Here is a 16425-nt window from a genome sequence, read left to right on the forward strand (position 1 = left end):
TGTGAAGAATTGTTCGTGTCAACATGAGGGGGAGTTTACGTGACTGCACTCTTTTTCCCTTACTATGGTTTTTATCCCAATGGGTTTTTCCTAGTAAGGTTTTTAACGAGGCAGTATAAAAACACGTAATGAAGACAATCATTATGATCATCATCACAAGGGGGAGTGTTGAAAATTAATATTTTTGAATATTTGAATATTGAATGTTGAATATTTGAATGTTGAAGATTAGGTAAAATTAGGTGTTGAATATTGAAATTTGTGTGTGATGATGAATGTAATGATGTAATTTATTTTTGGATTATTAGTAAAAATTTTCTATAAATAGATCTCTCATTTTTGAAGAAAATCACAATTGAGTTGAGAGAAAAATATTATAAAGTGTGTAGTGTGATAATTTTGAGAGTTTGAGATTTTTACTTTTTACCGTAAATTTTTATTTTTTCACAACAAATAGGACGTGTTTGAAAATAAAAGTGAAAAAGTGAAATTTTTTTAAGGTATAGTGTTTTCTTATTAACTTTTTAATAAAATAACAAAAATAACATTTATTAGATAATACATCTCTCTATTTCTTTATTTGAAGGAACATAAATGGAAATTTCAGATTGGACAAAAGAATAATGGGGGTGAGTGTGTCCAGAAGAATATTCATTTATTTACCAAAATATTATTATCAATTTTTAAGAATCATAAGTGAATTGTTTTGATATTTAATTAAATTNCAATTTCAGTCAATAAAACTATCTTGGAAATAAACATGTGTAAACTTAATAATATTAATTAGACTTAAAAGAAATTTAATATAAAGATAAAACTGATTTTTTAGTTGAATCATATATTAATTGAGTCATTTACAATAATTTATATACGAATTTATCAATAATTCATGTACCAAAATATTTCCTACTCTATTAATAATAATATTATTATTAGCACTATTAATTATTATTACTTTTTAAAAAAAAATTGCCAAGAAATTTTGAGAGTTTGTAAGGTGTTTTTAAGCTGCACACCCTCAAAATTTATCAAACTGAATTTTAAAAAATATATATTACGTATTGTTATGATTATCATATTTACTGAGATATATCATAATGTATAACATACAGAAAAGAATCAAAATTCCCATTAAAACTCAACTTTAGAGTGGGGGCCAAACTCGAGCATCTTTTTGAGTTAAACTCAAGATTCTATTATCTCATATTCTTTTTATTTTTAAAAAGTTTTTGGCAACTACTGTTTTATCCTTACTTTCATCATGATCATATATTTTAGCTATAATAATAAATTTTATAAAAATAAAAATAATTAATAATAATTCAAGCTTTAGTTCAATCTAATAAAAATTAGTTGAATCATAATCAGCTTGAGCTCGATTATTTCAAGCATCAGGTCAAGATCAAGTCGAGCTCGGGGATCAAAACTTGAACTCGATTTGGCTCAGACAACTAGCTAGTAATGTATCATGTCCTAATAAAAAGCTTGGACTTTGGTAAACCAGGCCAGGCAAGGGTAATAAAACAAGAACTGCCATAATTTGAAAGTAGCCAAATCCAAAGATCTGAAACAAACAAAGAAACAACTGTAAATTAAACAAGCAAATATACAAAACCAACCAGTCTCCCTGGCTAATATCATTGCGCACAATTTCTATAGATTACAAGGCCCTGAAACAACTGCAAGTAGAAAACAGGACTTCACCCGTATCCGGTTTTCATAATCGAACAGCCCTTGAACTTGTCCGATGGATAGATAAAATCACAGCTGGAAAGCGAACATCAGAAACATACAGCTTTGATCAAGGAAGATAATGCGTCGTGTTTCCATCATAATGCCCATGTGATTTCAGCTGGAAGTCTTAGTCATAGCAAGCTTTGAGCTTGCTCGCTCTTAAAACATCCAGACCAAGTCACTAATCACGGATTTGATCAGTGTGTAATATCGGATATACCAGTCACTGGAAGAGTGGCGGTTTGGTGAAATTGTTGGACCATTTTCTTGTCTTGTGGGACATCTTTTGCACTTTGCTCAAGCAGGTGGACCAATGAGATGAAGATTTCCATCCTCGTGACGTCCTTGTTAGCCTGTTGCCACAAAGGACGTGTAATGTAATGAGAGAAGCAATTGATTGTTACTTTCACTGTTCATAACGAAGGCGTACCTCAACAGCAAACCGAGCCCAAATCTTGTCATTACGAGTTTCCATGACCCCTTTCAAAATGGTTAATCCCAGTCCTCTAATTATGTCAGCTATTTCCAAAAATAAACCACTTTCTTCACAAAGCATCTGTCGCACAAACATCTTTGAGCTTAATATTAATGCGATGGTTTATGGTTTAGGGAAGAACATCAAAAGACGGCTGTTATTACCTCCACGAGCATTTGACGGGGTTGATTTAGATCCTCGACTATAATAGGACAGACCATGGATTGCAAGCCTATTTCATAGGCCCATGTCGCTCCTCCTTCAAAGTTTTCTTTCAGAAGCAAATTGCCATCCTTGCCAATCAACTGAAACTTAAATAAGATGAGCACAAGAACATCAGTTCATCAAAAAAATGTCCATACCAACAAGAAGCCCGGAATCTTGTGTTCGCACCTTGGATTCTCCAGTTTGCTTCAGTTTATCTGCATGTTTGGCGACACTTTGCAAGAAAAGCATGTGTTTGATGGTCCGTTCCAGAAGAGAATCAATGCTGCACTGTTAACACAACAATGGGAGTATAAAACATGTACAACAAGTTAAATAAAAGGTCGGCCAAACTTTACACAGAAAGAAAATCAGAAAAAATGGACTCTCAAACAGGAAATATTACCTTTGCACCATTTGGGACAAGCTCCCTCAACTCCTTGACACGATCTTGGATCATTTGGCGATCTTTTGGCCTGGGTCTTGGGTTTTCTCCTGGTTTAAGCCTCTTACGATTTGTTTTGCTAGTTTCACTCGGTTTCTTGGAACATCCAGTAGACACGCTGTTATCCTGCTTTGTGTTTTGATCCTTTTCAATCCAGGAACTTATTTGCGATCCATAAATTGAACTACTCGGGGAATATGTCCCCTTCTCTTCCTTGGAAGACAAGGTTCTCAATGAACAAGAACTCATTGCTCCTGCCTTTGCCAAATATTTCGGAACACCAAATAATTCTCCCTTCACCCGGTCAAACCGCCCATAGGGAAGAAGTGAACCATTTGGTGCAGAAGAGGTGCCTGTATTTGTCGATGATGTCCTGCAAGAAACACTATCATTTGTGCATTGTGTCAGAGTAGGTGTAACATTAGAGACAACAGCATCCAAAAGATGGTCAGTGCCAGTCGAGAAAATCACACTATCCGAGTTTCCTTGGCTAGTACCATATGCTTCCGAAGAACCCAAACTCTTGGAACAAATATTATTGTTACCGGATATATGATTATTTGGGCTCGATTCATTGCTCATACAACTACTCCAGCAACTACGGAACATTTTATTCTTAAAGTCTGCACCCAAAATATCAAACAAATCGTCTCCTGATTGAAATTGAGCACATGGATCATCGTACTTGGAATCATTCGCAGAATAACTCATATTCAGATGCTTACTGTTTTGAGGTAGGGAATTATCACTGATTCTACTTATGTTTTGTCCAATTTCTTCGTTACAAGCAAAGAACTCACTTTGTGCACACTTCTTGTCCAAGTGATGAGGTTGGTTTACAGAGCTATAACCCAGTAACGAATTTGCCATCAAATTGTCGACAGAAACAGAGAAAGAAGACTCCATTTTAGACGAATTCACATTTCTATGCCCACTCGAAGCTGAACACTTGGAAGAAATATTTTCATTACCAGCCCTGTTTCCATCTGAACCATAACCTATTAATGATATAGTTTTCGTATTTTGAATTGCTAAAGATGAACTGCCAGAAGGTAAATCAAAAGAGGGACTTGAGACATGAAGAGAAGTATGTTGGTTCCTCCACATTTGTGTATTTGAGGGAATAACCGGAATCGAGCTACCAACATAGTTTAGGCTGTCAGTAACGAAAGAAGAGGCATTGATTGTATCTGATTCGAAAGACAGGTCACGAGGAGTAGAATTTCCAAGACATGCTGGGCCCCCGAGTTTCGGGCCAAGTTCTTTTGATGCATAATTGTCAGACAGTAAGGTGCCAGGTATGTTTCCCAGCTGAAGAACTAGCGATGTTACGTTGTTAATAAATCCCATGTTCTCCGATATCTGAGACAGTACACAAAACATTCATTTTAGGAAGTCAAGTTTTTAAGATCGTGAAAGTTATATGGAAATAATCAAATGGAAAGGACATACCGACAAGTAGGATCCAAACTGAACAACACCATGAGGAAGAACAGGAATAACGACAATCGTCTGTTCAACAAAAGGAAAAAAAGAAAATTGGCTAAAGGATAAAATAACGGCAACAAAAATTAAAAGATCAACTGTGACAAAAACTTAATCTTGATACCTTAATGCCAGTTGATAATTGTTGGCACACCTCTTTCACAACCTAGAAGGCCACAAAAAGATAAAGGTGATTATTCCTATGATGGCTACAGCAAAACACTCGGTACTAGAAACCCCATGAAGAATAAACAGTATTCCAAAGTTAACATGGTAATTGCACATTGAATGTTTTAGCTTATAACAAGCAAAACTGAGCCGATATTATACCTCTGGCGGATTGGACTCTCCATAATAATTCTCAGATAGTATCCACTGATGGTTACCAGTAAATGCAACTCTTCCAACTAATCTGGAAAAACAAAATCAGGCTAGTATCTGAGTATGTTTAGAGAATCTTATTGTAATCCCAGCACAAGTAATGCACAATATTAGATTTATTTACCCTTTGCCTACGATATTAATATGATTTTCCATCATCATCTTGTTTACTAGCAATTGAACAGTGTCCTGTGATTGCACACCAGAAGGCAAATTGCCATTTTCCTCTGAAACCCAAGAATTACCGAAATCTTGGAAAACGTTTTCCAGATTCTTGTTTCCCGAAACAATCCACGGATGTCTCCAATTCGAATCCATTTCATAATAACATTCTTCCCAAATTAAAAGCCTGTAAATCGAATTTTATTAGCATTTTAAAACTTTTAGAATATCATATAAACACCAAATGAACTCGTGGTGAAAACTGAAAATGTTCAGAAAGGGAAACATGATCCAGGGAGCTAGAAAATTGGTGCAGACAAGGACACTATCAGAAACGAACAAATTCTTAAACAGGAAATCATAACAGTTGAAAGGTTTTTTTCATGATATTAAAACAAATATATTTGTAGCCTTTACTAAGATTCCCCTGGACAAATTGAATGGACCAACCACAAAAGTCCAAAGTTAGAAAACGAAAGTTATCTGATCACAAAGAGAGAAAAACGACAAGCGTACCGAAATAAATCTGTAAAATGTCAAATCAAAATCTTGATTACCGCTGAATTGGGATTCTTTAACTGTATATGACAAGTAGTTAAAACACATAATTACGGATCAAGCATCATACTGTTGTCATTAAATTTGACCACAATTTGTTGGGTTGCACTTGGCTCGCTCTTTAGATGAAGGGAAAAAGAACATGTGGATCTCATCTTTTTATCACCTTAAGCGCAAAATTTCAAGAAAACACAGCATTGTTGCATCCAAAGTAATCAAAGGCAACTGGAAATGGAGTATATTAAAATGCCTCCATTCGTAATAAAATTTATAATAATCACCAAATAAAATTCAATAATGAAATATAAGTTTATGTTCAAAGAAACAGAGGCTGCAAAGTTGCAAGGAGGGGAGAGAAAGGTTGTTTTTCCTCCCTTCAAATCCTGCAAAAAATATTAAAACAAGGCTTGATTTTGACAAACTTACTTGGGGTTTTGGTAACCAAACTTCCAGAAAACTGCATAAGACCACTGGTTGACTCCACAGAGAGTCTTCAAAGCCTCTTTCAACAGGTACCCCATGCTATAACAACTTAAAAAAGCAGCAACATGCGCCAACGAACAGCAGAATATTTGAATATTCTTGAATTTATCTATAGAAGAAAATGTACCGCGAGATTCAAATTAGAACTGAGAGGACAAAGGAATATCGAACTATTCCCCTTAGAACGAGACCATTTTCATTCCTTTTCCTTTTCTCTTTCCACGATATATTAGTCTAGCTTCCTCTGCAAGACGCACGCCCAGCCTGTTGTGTTCTCAACCCACCGCTCCCTTTCCTCTCCGGTCCCAAATCCCCTATTATCATGCTCTTGCAACCCATTCCTCTGAAAATGGAGGAGCGTTGAAAAAAGAAAGAAGGTTATTGAAGTGTAAGAAGGACCGCCGCAAGTTGGAGATCCTTTGGCGGATCCTACACTATCCCACAAGCTTTAAGCTCGCAGTTAACCACGAGAATGAGTTTTCCCATCTTCAAATAACAGATGAAATGTGAGTTTTGTACAACATTTCAAGTGTAGAAGCAAAGATCGGAGCTTTATGCAAGTTTAGTTGGAGGGATATAATATAAGTTTCTTTCTGGGGCGAAGTGAGTGTATGTAAACTACGTGTATGAATGAATGATGTCTGTGTACTGCTTTTGCTTTTGTTACACTACTTGACTACAGGTGAGGGTGATGGATGGGATCGGTGGGAGTGGGCTAAAATGCGCCGTGATGATTGATCAATGAGAGATTTGGGTGACGAAAACGGGCCTGGAGTTTGTGAGGAATTTCCATGGCTGCCACTGGTGGGAGGTGGGTTGTGTGGGGTGTGTTTTTGTCGGATTTTTTCCTGTTGATTTTCAACTAATTTCAGGGAGAAGGGGGTCGGGGAGGGGCAGTCAGAATTTTTTGTGTGTGTGTTTTGGGACTGAACAAAGAATCTTGGAATTGGTTCAGTCAAGAACTTTTTTCTTTAAATTATAACCCCAAAAGCTGAATTTAAAACTCAAAATGAATAGACAGATAGTCTTCTTGTAATGATTCGAGTCCGAGTGTGAGTCCTCCTATCTCCTAAATTTATATGCAAATGTAGCATATAATTAACGAATTTGAAATTGATCGTAATCATAATTATTAATAAATATATCTAAATCAAACCTGAATAAGCTTGATATTCACCCAAATTTAATTCATTCAAATGAATATGTTTATTCCATTTGTTGAAAACATTACAACTTCTAATCAATATAACCAAGTTGCGTCGTTCCGATCTATATAAATGTAAGATCGATGACTTATAGTTTATCTACTTATGTGTTGTCTTATATCTTAAAAATAAAATATTGATAATGTTGTTGAAACGTAATAAATGTTACAATACCTGGTAGTACGGAATATGGTTCGAAGCAAAGAGGAATAAGAATTTTTAGTGAAGCAAAGAGGAATAAGAATTTTTAGTTGTCCAATTGACCCACAATGCTATTTCCAATTTTTCCATCTTATGAAGAATTCAGAGGTTGTACTCTGGGGAAAAAGGGTTATTGCCCAACGGTGGAAGTTGGTGTCTTGACGTAGAATTCCCAGTTGTACCCTCGTTCTTTGCTCAAAATTACGAGAAGGCACATATCTTGAAAAACAGGAGTCTATCTCCACCGCAGGATCTCTGTCGGGTCAGGACCACGAAACACTGGACAATGACGCTAATCTTTTGTCACTTCGTTTACTTTTTTTTTCTTTAAAAAATAATTCTGATATATATTTTATTTCACAAAAATTTTTATGAGATAGTCTCACGAATTAATTTCATGGGTCGAATTTTTTTATTTAAGTTATCCATAAAAAATACTATTTTTTATACTAATAGTATTAATTTTTATACTAAAGTATATTTTTTATTGTGAATATCGGTAGGATTGACCCGTCTCACAGATAAAAATTCGTGACATCGTCTCACAAAAAACGTACTCATTTTATTTTATTTCTGGGGTTGGTTAACTAAATAAATTTAAAATAGATTTTGAAAGTCAATTGGATTCCCAAATTTTTTATTAAACTAGATTTTGTTTTTATTGCAAAATGATAGTTTTTTCGTTTTTTTCCCTTAGGGTGATGGTTTTTATTTTTTATTTTCCTTGTCATATGTTTGGTAGTAAATTGACTTTTTTTAAATAAATCTATAGTTGAGCAAATTCATGCATTATGAAAATAATATTCAAGTGATATTCGATTAAAAGATTAAGATGTAATTTTTTTTATATAAATATAAGTAAACTTCGTATGTCGTTCTCATAAACTCGTGGACTCGACTAATTAATTTTTTTTTTTAATTTAATTACTTCAAAATCTTATGCGTTGGGATACGTCGACGGTGAGCGTTAGTTATTCACCCTTTAATTTAAATACAACTAATATTTCATATATAATTTTATAAATCTAGTAAGCAAATTGTGAGTTTTGAAAGGAATATTTTATTCATAATTAATCTTTGATCTTTATTTAAATTGAAAAATAAAAGTTTTACATTTCTAGACTAATTTGACTTGAATCTTAATATTTATCCTACATGATTTGGTATTTATCCCTAAGATATAATATCTTAGATTTGAATAAAGTTTTATTTATAATAAAATCTTGTTTCCATGTTTGTAGGATTTTATTCTTATGGAAATATAATTATGTCAAGATATGAAAATCTATATATATAGAATATTGAGAGAAGAGCTGATGACTTCGGAGAGGGACTTTTACACAGTTGCTGGTGTTTTTCGTTGAACGTACACGACGTTCAGAGTTCGAGACAATATTCGTGCTGAAGCATTTGAGTGATCGACTCACGTCTATGCCGTGTTGCTGATTGGTCTTGAAGACACGTGGAGAACAACACTGACGCAGAGTGTTGATCGAATAGTGTTCTTTTATTGTTTTTAAGCAACTACAGTTTAAGCATCTAGTTCTTATTTTGATGCATTTTACTTCTTTGGAGTGTCAAAAGATTTGATTTTGTTATTCTTACTAATATTATTTTTGCGCAAAACGATTACATATTTTTCTAGTGAATTTTGGCAATGAGGCATTACACAAGTACAAATACTTGTGCATAATTTAAATATGATCTCTATTTATTCAAGTTGTAATTGTGTGTTAAATAATTAATTTTCGCTGCATGTTGTGTGCTCGTGTTAACAACACCAGAGCACAACATTAACTTCTGATACACACAATATATTAATTTCTTGTATGTTTATGATCAACAGCCCAATCTATCAAGTTTGATACATATATCGAATAAATGTTGTTAAAAATAGCTTCTCTAGCATCGAACACTCTAGTTGTTTTACAAAAAACTGTAATTAGTGGTAACGATGTAGTTCAAATCTTTTAAATCGAACAGTAGCTCAATCGTCGTGTTTCGATTGCTCTACCCAATAGGTACAATTATCGCACTCAACAATCTTCTTCCAAATAATCACACTCTTTATCATTAGTGAGAATCATACACTTCATCTTGACTCTGATACTAATTATAGGACCGAGCTTGTCATTTACCAAAATTTATAGTTAATAGTGACTGTGTAACTTAAATCTTTTTAAAATGTACATTAACTCAAAAGTCATATATAGTTTGTTTAATCCAATAATAATAATAATTATTTTATATATATATATATAACCTGTGAATCTGTGTTTTTTAAATTCCAATACATGCATAGAATTATTATGTATGATGGAAACTTGAAAAGTCGCAAATACTGTAGAATATTATTACTTCCTAAATTTTTATATAAAATTAGTATCATAAGGACTCTCCACGTTAATGATGATATTCTTCGGCCCTTTTACTCCCAAATGATTAGATGCGCAATTGTACTAATTCAAGCATTTTACTAATATATATATATATATAAGGGTATAATTCTTGTAGTGTAATTGTGTATTTTTCTTGGGAGATTCAAGATTGCTTTGAGCCCATAAAGTTCCCCCCCCCCCCCCCCCCCCAAACTCTATTCCTACCTATGCATTTTCTGAATGGTAAATGCCTGATGTCTGAAGGCACTTGATGCAAGTGTGTTACATTTTCGAGTCCCAAATTTAGGTCTTCTTTTATTCAAACTTTATTTCATTTTAATATATCTGTAGGGCATTATGAGTTTCCATTCTCAGGCATTGCGCTCTAGGACGATTTCTTTTTTTTTTTATTATTATTAATCTTTTTAATTGTGTTGCAGAGATTTTTGTTGTAACTGAATCTCATATTAGAAATTCGTTCCAAACTTAAAACTTTAGTGTCATATGGACTATAACGCGTTCTCGATACTGATAAAATTATTTTATCTTCGTTCAAATAAATGAATAGGCGGGGACATTTTACATTTTAAAAAAATAATTAAATAGGTAATAATAACGTTGATTATTCGAGCCTACCTTACTTAAAATTACAGTATGCTGTGACTGTGATTAACTGACAAAGACCAGTTGTTGCCCTCTTAACTTTTTATCGACTCGAAACAATCACTTTCTTCTTTCTTTAATATTTACGATTAATCAAATGAATATAACTTAAATAAATTTATATTAAATTTGTTAACTTTATATATTTAATAATAATAATAATAATAATAATAATAATAATAATAAATAAATAAATAAATAAATAAACCGAGGAAGCATAAAAAGATGGATCCGTAGTTGGATGCACATGAGTTAGTGCACCTTTTCGGTTTTGTTACTACTTTATTTAACCTTACTCATTGTCACATACTCGAAAGCTTTCCCTATTTTTTTTAAAAAAAATAATTTTTTTTTATATTTTGGGAAACCCCATTTTATAATTTATTTTTTTTATCCGAAAAAGTGAATATTTTGTACTAAAAAAATATTAAATCTAGTAAAGAGAATGATTCTCTCTCCATTTACATTTGAAAATTTTCCTCAAGTGTTAGATACTCTTTTTGTCTGTAATAATATTTTTGAATTTTGGATGATGGATTTTGATTGGTCCACGTGTAATACAATGAATATAGCCAACCCGGTGAACTTTGGAATATGATTTCACAACCAATGGGAGTACGTACCTCCGACTAGCAGGCTGGTAGGACCCGAGTTTAGGGACAAATATACTATCAGGGTCAGAGTAAACGGTCTCAAGTTTGAGGATTGCTCACTTCTTTTTTGTTTTTTTTCTAGAGTTACAAACTGATATCCAAATTGAAATCGAAATCGAAGTTTCAAATTCGAGACTTTGATATCAGATAAATCACAAAATATTTTATAAAATTTTTCGGTTTTCCATATATTTGAATATTCGTCGATGTATATCGTGAAAATAAGAAAAGAAGATGAAGCGGGTTTAGATCTATGTCAAAGCATTCGATTCTTGAGTTGTAGTGAACTTCATTTTTTCCTTGATTTTGTTTGTTGGGTTCAATATAACATCTTCGTGTTAATATTTATTACAAAAGATACATTTAATAAATTCATGAAATTTAATTTAGTATGCTTCATTATTTGATGATAAATTAAATTAAAAATTATAAATATTACACAACAACTAAGCTAGTGCTTGCAGACAAACGGATGATGACATTGCAAATAATTTTGATTAAAAAAGGCAACAAAATTTGGAATCACATTGGATCGAGATACGCCAAAATGGGACATAGAGCTTGATAATCTTGACATTCTTAATTTTCTTTCATTTTAGTTTTCATTATGTCTCCACTTTCACAATAATATTTTGGATTTCATTATTTTTTTTATATTAATTACACGATCATAATCAGGTAATTATCTGTTTTTTTCACATTTAACAGTCATTCTGTTATTAAAGTATACTATATTAGAGAGACGATTTCACAAAGTTATATTCGTAAGACGAGCCGACCTGATCTATACTTGAAATGAAAAATAATACTTTTGACATAAAAAAAATTTGATTCGAGTATGAGACATTAACACAACATTCTCAAACTAATTCGAAAGATATGCGTGTGGTGAATTTGATCTGATTTATATCTAAAGTGAAAATTATAAGATAATGTCATGTGTTAAAAATGAAATTGGAACATTTATTTATCATTGGGCTACGTTTGAGAATGATGAATTATTGTTACCCTTAACTTGGGTAGGCCATAGGCAATGGGCATGCCTTGACCAAATCATTTATAATTACTGGTCTTTGCCGTATAGTGATGCGTATAATTAGTTTCTCTGGAAAATTTATATTTTAAAATATGATATTGATAGTGGGGATTGTAGTCCTACTCTAGACACAATTAAATTCTTAATTTATTATATATTTTAGTTTCATTTTATCAAATTATGTAAATGATTAGAATCGTACATTTTATCAAATTATGTAAATGATTAGAATCGTACATCATTATGTTATATATATATATAACATCTTCATTATAAATTATTCATTGTCTGATTCCAAAAAACTAATAAAAAAATTCACCTACAATAAATTGAAAATTTTAAGAGTGGGTTTTTAGTTTATACGATAAATTATATAAAAAAATATTTAAAATTCATTTTGCGTGGTGAAATAAAAGCTCGAATCGCGCTTTCTGATTTCGTTGTTAATTATTATAGTAGTGAAGGTAAAGAAAATGATGTAAGTTAATTTTTTTAAGAGATTACATCTCAAATTTATTATTTTTAAATAGATTAATTACTCAATTTCAATCTATTTATTTGTTTGTAGTGGAGCTAATATCCGATTTTTGGAAAAAAAAAAAAAAAAAGTACACTGTGTCTTTGTTGGAAACTTTCGGTGGGCCTAAAGTTTGTTGATGGGCTTCGCCTCATCTTGAGTTGAAAATATTTATGAACTATTTGAAATTTTTTAGTCGACGTGGTTAATCATGTATTCTGATAGCACATATCGGTCTCACTCTCACTCGTCTTTTTCCATTGATCGATCATGTCATATTTATAATAATAAGTAAAAAAAATTGATATAAGAACAATAATTTTTCACTGATAAGCCAAATAAAAGATTTATATCACAAAATTGACTTGTAAGATTATCTTACAAAAGTTTTTGTATGTTATTCTAATTGATATTTTTATTTTAGCTTTTATATTATTGAAAAATGTTATGTCATTTTGTTATGCAAAAGCATATGGTTTAATTATTTGTAGGTACCGTTTGGTTCGCTATATTATTTATCCATATTTTTATCCAATCTAATAGCATGTTTGATACATCATATTATTTATCCATCTAACAATTATTTATCTTACATCAATCAAATCATCAATAATTTATCTCACATCAATTAAATCATTGAATTGGAATTATAATATTATCTTTAATAAATAATATTATAAATAATTTGTTAATATTTTCAAAAAGACAAAACGGTAATATCTCATTATCTCAAATTTAATCAAATTAATCGGTCAAATCGAACATTATATTACATATCACTTTTATATATTTTATTATTAAAAAATATTACTTATCTCCATACTATTTGTCTCATACCACGAACCAAACAGTACCTTAGTGTATAGATTTTACTTATTTAAACGAATATTTAAATATAAAAATATCAAGTATATTTAAAAAATTTATAATAATGGAAAACATGATTGGACAAGTTGGTTCACCTCATAAGTTTAATTTTCTCTATCAATATCTTAACGAGAAAACTTGTTATGCATAACTTATCTATGGTTTATCTAAATAACGTTGGTTTGCAGGCTAAAAAACAAGGTACATTGTGGAAATTGTTCTTTTGTGGGCTTTCGCTTGGTCTTGATTTACCTTGTAACTTGGCAAACAATTAATTTGTGTGGGCTTAAATTCTGTTCTCTCTTTGAAGCTGGATCACAGAGTGGGCCAATCTAAATTAGATTTTGCTAAGGCAGACTTCATCATGTCAACTTCACCAACTGCTATTTTATAATATTTTGATTTTAATCTGGAATCCGAAAATAATTAGAACTAAACAAAAGTTATGATTCATTATCAGTATAAAAAAAATTAGTTTTAGTTTCATGGGTTTATATGTTTTATCATTTCAACTCCTTGATATTTTTTAGGCATCGATAAATTTTAATTGAATATATTATCTATCATATATGTAAGACAATAAGTTAGAACAAAACATATATATACTTACATACTGTTACAATTTTGGCATAAATATATGAATTTTAGGTACCAATTGATTCAAATTAAATATGTAATTATAATTTTCAGATATAAAATACTACATTTTAGTTTTGAAAAAAATATAGATAAATGTATATGAGATTATGGTACAAATACACGCATTTTGGGTACCAAGTAGCTCAAGATATGTGATACTCATGGGGAATTTAGGGTCCGATCCCAGCGAACGTCACTAGTTCAGACGCGAGCTTTAAGATTATTCTGAGCCTGAAATCAAGAATACGCCCGTTAGAAGGGGGCCAGGAGGGTGTCCTGGCGTAGCCTCTCCGACGCTCAAGTCAGAGACTGAGGATATATGGGGGAGCAGCTAAGGCGCTGCTGAAAATAATATAGTGAATAATAATCATACGCTCAAACCTTGTATTTATAGGAGAATGCATGGGCTTGTCATTGGCCCTTCACCTGTGGGCTCTAGATAATACATGAGCTTGTCATGGGCCCTTCACCTGTGGGCCTTAGATATGGGCCGGAGTTTGAGCCGGATCTTGATGGGCTCATCCATGGATATCAATATGCAAATTATATTTTTGGGTAAGAAAGTTAGAAGAACAATTTGAGTATTGAAAATGAAAAGTATCTTACACTCAAATTACATATTTGGACATACAATGAGTGAGTATTAGTAAACACCAAAGTTAGTACGATTGGTAATCATTATAGTTAAACTATATGTGTGTGTGTGTGTGTGTGTGTGTGTGTGTGTGTGTGTGTGTGTTAGAATAAATTTAAAAATGTTAGCAGTTAGCACAAAGGGACACGTTCCAATTTTAAGATTTGCTAGACCAAGAAAAGAGGACGTAAAATCCATGATCTCGTAGGAATTGGTTGAATCCCCACTTGACAAGTGGACCCAATATATATCGTGGGCTTTTTTTTACGGATACCACTTATGGACCCAATGCATAATATTCGAGATTTTCATAATTTGAAATAGTTAATGCATAATATAATTATATCAAAAGCACCCACTATATAATTTTTGTTTTTTGAGTTGTCTTATTTGACTTTTAAATTATAAATAATGCAATGTTGCATATTATTGGAAACAAATTTTATTCAATCTATCTTATTATATTTATGTAATCCAAAATTGAATTCTGAAACAGCTTGTGGCGCCCTAAACCTCGCCATGTAATCATACAACATGTGACGTCATATGCATAAAAATTTTCTTTTCAACGACGTAATAATATAATGCATATTAAACAAAATAGTGCAATCACCACACTATCTACATCAATGCAGTAGAAACAGTATAATAAATACACACATACAACTCAAGTAAAACAATAAACTATACTGTCTCTATCTGCTATCAACTACATGACTGTTTGACTAGACACACCTAGTCCTTCACCACTATCATGTCTCACAGCATAGTCTTGTAACCTGTCCAACAGAAACAGCCCCCAAAGGATGAGCATACACAACAATCATCATCGTAATACATAACAGTTATATTATCAACAATATAAAATATAACTGGAATGATAACAGAAATACTCCCTTTGCTGTCTCTGGACAATCAAACCACCCACGATATCAACGTCATCACTCCCATACTACTGCAACAACAACATCGACGATACGTCGCACCCCAACACCGGCGACAGCAATATCGTCGAACGAATAACATCAACGATACGTCGCACCCCTACTCCGGCGACTGCAATATCGTTGAACGAATAACATCGACGATACGTCGCACCCCAACACCGGCGACAGCAATATCGTCGAACGAACAATATCAACGTGACGTCTCCCAACAAACTACAGCCAACAATATCAACGATAATAAACAACAACAGATATAATATCAAATCACCCAATACCAGTGATTTATCATCGTTCAACGCAATAGTATTCATCAATACTAAACAATAACAACATATGCTCGTACGTCAACACGTACCTGATAATCGAGTATATATAAAATCTGGCTATTTCTTTGATCCCGGGGCTTGTGTTGTATCTAAATAATTCAACAACAATTATCAGATCATTGTCACAGTATCAACACACTCATAACAGCCTCAATATATAACATCAAATAGCCCAACAACAATTAATTCAACAAAATATAGAACTCGATTATAAATTCTTATCGTTCAACAATTTAATATTCTGGTGTATTTAATTCACAATACTACCATCAAATACACCATAATTAATTAACTTCAAATAATAGGCTATTTTACAACATCCGTCAAATTAGGAAAACTTTATATCAACATGTAGCCTATACTTCGTAGACTCCGAATATATAATTAGAATTAATAACAACTGAAAAACAACTCTCCAATCTCAGTCCAACG

At 32.3% G+C, this 16425-nt stretch overlaps 1 protein-coding gene across 2 annotated transcripts; it reads right to left on the minus strand.

Moving 5' to 3' along the window:
• Positions 1-1512: 1512 nt before the first annotated feature.
• Positions 1513-6847, minus strand: LOC140957031 (transcription factor LHW-like). Of its 2 annotated transcripts, none has more exons than XM_073414079.1 (10): positions 5871-6847; positions 4849-5073; positions 4674-4755; positions 4468-4509; positions 4311-4370; positions 2820-4220; positions 2603-2704; positions 2374-2520; positions 2165-2290; positions 1513-2087 (listed from the first exon to the last, which is right to left on the minus strand). In XM_073414079.1, the coding sequence occupies exons 1-10, from the start codon at positions 5963-5965 to the stop codon at positions 1932-1934; spliced, it is 2436 nt and encodes an 811-aa protein (XP_073270180.1). In that variant the 5' UTR covers positions 5966-6847; the 3' UTR covers positions 1513-1931. The 2 variants fall into 2 exon arrangements, with proteins under 2 accessions (XP_073270180.1, XP_073270181.1); XM_073414080.1 differs by having other exon boundaries at positions 2374-2514; positions 5871-6845.
• Between the last annotated feature and the right edge of the window lie 9578 nt (positions 6848-16425).

This window comes from Primulina huaijiensis, chromosome 14, assembly GCF_012295235.1.
Source record: "Primulina huaijiensis isolate GDHJ02 chromosome 14, ASM1229523v2, whole genome shotgun sequence".
NCBI lineage: Eukaryota > Viridiplantae > Streptophyta > Magnoliopsida > Lamiales > Gesneriaceae > Primulina > Primulina huaijiensis.